The 3,377-nt window shown below is 31.3% G+C and overlaps 1 protein-coding gene across 3 annotated transcripts; it reads right to left on the reverse strand.

Annotated features, from left to right (window-relative positions):
* Positions 1 to 1,317: 1,317 nt before the first annotated feature.
* On the reverse strand, positions 1,318 to 2,820 carry LOC110607165. 3 transcript variants are annotated; one of them, XM_043953584.1, is made up of 6 exons: positions 2,745 to 2,820; positions 2,480 to 2,656; positions 2,129 to 2,344; positions 1,926 to 2,063; positions 1,662 to 1,844; positions 1,318 to 1,587 (listed from the first exon to the last, which is right to left on the reverse strand). In XM_043953584.1, the coding sequence occupies exons 2-6, from the start codon at positions 2,633 to 2,635 to the stop codon at positions 1,411 to 1,413; spliced, it is 870 nt and encodes a 289-aa protein (XP_043809519.1). In that variant the 5' UTR covers positions 2,636 to 2,656; positions 2,745 to 2,820; the 3' UTR covers positions 1,318 to 1,410. The 3 variants fall into 3 exon arrangements, with proteins under 3 accessions (XP_043809519.1, XP_043809520.1, XP_043809518.1); XM_043953585.1 differs by lacking the exon at positions 1,662 to 1,844; XM_043953583.1 differs by having other exon boundaries at positions 1,662 to 2,063.
* Between the last annotated feature and the right edge of the window lie 557 nt (positions 2,821 to 3,377).

Below are 3,377 nucleotides of genomic sequence, written 5' to 3' on the forward strand. Positions count from 1 at the left end.
TGAAATTTAGCAAAGAAAAATGCAAGAATTAGAATTAAATCATAGAAAAAGAACCAAACCAAAAATTATTGTAAATTAAAAGATACACCCTTCAAAATCTACAAACCCTAAAGATGACATATTCTAGACACTAACTTTTTGCCTGCTTTAGCATAAATTTAGAGACTTAAATATAAAAAAATAAGAAGACAAAAGTATTTTTCTCTTCCCAAACTTGAATTTAGAATCATCTAATTTGGTATTTTGAAAATCAAATAATAGGTCATTGAAGTAGTGTTACGAACAAAAAATATTCAAACCGAGATTGGTTGCCTCTTAAATTTTGAAAAATCAAATATTTTTATAGATTTTAACAAATAATAAAATTGAAGGGCATTTCATAAAAAATCTGAGAAAAATATTTTAGAGATTATTATCACTATCAATCGAGACTGAAACTCAAATCTCTTTAAAATATGCATAGAGTTTGTATTGTCTTAAAACTCACACCAAACCAGTGAAAAAGGTACTAAATGTGCAAAATATCTTTAAAGGGATGAAAAATGATATTATTATACTATATTTTTATTGTTTTAATAAAATGTTATCTTGTTTAATCAAAAAAATATTGAAAAGCAATGGAGGAAGAAGATAATATGACAATGGAGCTTCCTAGGAGGGGACGATAGTAAGGTTCTCTTGGTGATTACCTTAGATTTTCTTTAAATTTTTAGATATTTTTTAGAGTATTTTAGTTGTCAAAGAAAGGAGTGACAGCTGACAAGTACCACCCAATTTCTTATAAGAATTAGGGATCGGCCTCTTCTTCTTTCTGAGTTCACCTAATCCTAAAAAGAAAGGGATTCTCCTTTCGTTTTAGGGTAGGACCGGCCATCTCATGATTTTTTGAGGAAAATATGTTCTTTTCATTATTTTTGACTTCTTGATTAACCTCACGCACTTTTGAAAATCATAGAAAGAACCTTATTTTTATATCTTGGCCAAATGGGCCAAGGTGTATAGCCCATTTGTTCCTTGTATGTCTAGTCGCTTAGTTTATCAATTCCTTTTGCCTAATTGAACTAAGCCCATGTGGGAATATGCCTGGAGTGTGCGAAAAGGTCTTGAAGCTGGCCATGGCCGAAAGGCCTACTTATTTCTCCTTTCATTTTTATCATTTTTTTTTTTTTTGAAATAGGGGTTGGGGGAGTCGAACCTTAGACCTTTCAAGACTACAGGATGCACTTTCCACCAGGCTAAGCGTTGGAGTGCCCTTTCATTTTTATCATTAAACCTTACAATTTTGAATGTGCATGAACCATAATAAGGGTCTAGAAATATTTTGAAAATAAACATATAATTTTGCGAGATGTGTATTTTATACTAGTTCAATTATTCGGTTCACTTATGAATTCGCCTATCATTATTACATTAGCATATACATGCATTTGTAAGCACATCACTCTTTCTCTGGTTTATTGATTTCCATTGATTCTCCAAAGAAATTACATCTTTTTCCATCTTTTCCAAATTTCTTGAAGATCGCTTAATTTCATGTCTTACTGCTAAATATTCCTTTCTTAGTTCTTCTGATTGATTTTCTATGGCCTGCAAAAAGATCAAAATCTTTAATTAGTAACATAACAAAAATATAACTTGTGCATATTTCATACATTTCTTACATTAATTCTCCCTTGTATTTCTTTTTTTGATCCGAAAATGTTCCAAATCACTGCCTTCATAGCAGCATTATCAATAGCTTCATCTCCTGTACATTTAAGTGTTTCGATTCCTTCTTGGAGTTTCCTTATCCAAATTCGATCTGTTGTAGGGAACCACCAGCTATTTATAAATAGTTCCCAGATCTGCTCTCCAACTCCCATAAAAACAAAATTAGAAAGAATAAATCTTATGGGCAATCTATCGGAGGCAGTGATTTCGCTTACCAATTCTTTAAGAAGTTCCACTGCTGATGACCTCAAAGCAATGGCTTCTCTTTGTTGGGTTCCATTGTTGGCCTCTTTTAAGAGCTTATTCTCTTCAGCGAGAGTGTTAGTTCCATGTAGCAGATGAAAATGCACGTTCTGAATCCATTGAACAAACGGTAAGAAGAAAAGTGATTAGAAACATCATACAACAATAAAGTTACCTTTGCGTTCTTTGTTAGTTGTTGTAAACTCATTTCTTTTTCCACTGAGCATGATCTAATAGCCATCTGGTGACGTTCATCTTTTGCAAAACTTAGCTTGGTTAGAGCTTTTTGCAGGGGAAGAAGCTTTCTTCTCTGCCATAGAAGATCTCTTGTCAGGTTACTTTTTCTGTTGGCTAGCCATCCCAACCTCGAGCGTTCATAGTCCCTATAGAACTGTTAGCCATATGTACAAATTACATTAGGTTATACTTTTCCTTTTTTTTTTTTTTTCATTAGGTTATTCCAATCTGTTTGGATATATGTGAATATAATCAATAGAATTAAGATAGAGTGGTAACGGCTACAAACCTGTCTGTCAGCTAATTTCTGGTGTATGTCAAGTCTTTCTTGATTAATGATATTAATAAGCTTGTTTAAGTCTTCAATTCCATAATTGTGGGCTATGAGATGAGATGGCCAATTTTTGTCCATATAGCAATTGGTATCTGCTTTCATGTTGTCCATAAAGTCAAACTTTACTTAATCCTGAAACAAAAAATGAATTTGCAAAAAAGTTAAAAATGGGAATTCACAGTAAAATTCAAAAGAAAATTACAAATATATAACTTCTTACCTCTAGAGAAGTTGACTAGACGATAAGGAGACACTTTGCAAAGGAGCTTTATAGGCCGGAAATCTTGCCAAATATGAGGTACTTGCTCCCCACTCCAAGTCAATTCCATAATGATAATAGCGTTGACATACACACACACACACACACGAATAATGTTTGCTCCCCACTCAATGAAAATGTCTTCGCAGAAAATAAAAATAAATATAAATAGAAAAACTAAAATCAAGAATTACACCGCCTCATAACTTTATATATATTTATAATTAATTAATTAATATCTATATAATATTATAAATAATTTATTATGTTGAATTAAGAAAATTCTACTCCATATAGAATTTGGACTCATAATTTCATGGAAATCTATAATGGATGTTGAATTGAAAACATCCTGTGCCAAGATAGTGTAAATAATTTATTCTGTGTTGAATTAAAACATCCTATTCATATAGAATTTGAACTCATAATCTATACTATAATACTATTTTAAATTGAATTAAATTTAATTAATATGTCTATAAAAGAATAGTGAATGAAAATTGAGGAGGTATCAATTTGTTATGGAGAACACTAAAGTTTAGTGATTTTTTTTATTTTTTATCTATTGTGGAGACGGCCAACAACATATAATTT

Source organism: Manihot esculenta, chromosome 18 (assembly GCF_001659605.2).
Source record: "Manihot esculenta cultivar AM560-2 chromosome 18, M.esculenta_v8, whole genome shotgun sequence".
NCBI lineage: Eukaryota > Viridiplantae > Streptophyta > Magnoliopsida > Malpighiales > Euphorbiaceae > Manihot > Manihot esculenta.

Excerpts from the sequence above, each read along its gene's own strand:
- LOC110607165 (XM_043953583.1), bottom strand. The coding sequence starts at position 2,635 with ATGGACAACATGAAAGCAGATACCAATTGCTATATGGACAAAAATTGG. Across the intron at positions 2,064-2,128 it reads AACTAACAAAGAACGCAAAG|AACGTGCATTTTCATCTGCT; the intron begins GTAACTTTATTG and ends CAATGGATTCAG. Across the intron at positions 1,588-1,661 it reads AAATACAAGGGAGAATTAAT|GCCATAGAAAATCAATCAGA; the intron begins GTAAGAAATGTA and ends ATCTTTTTGCAG.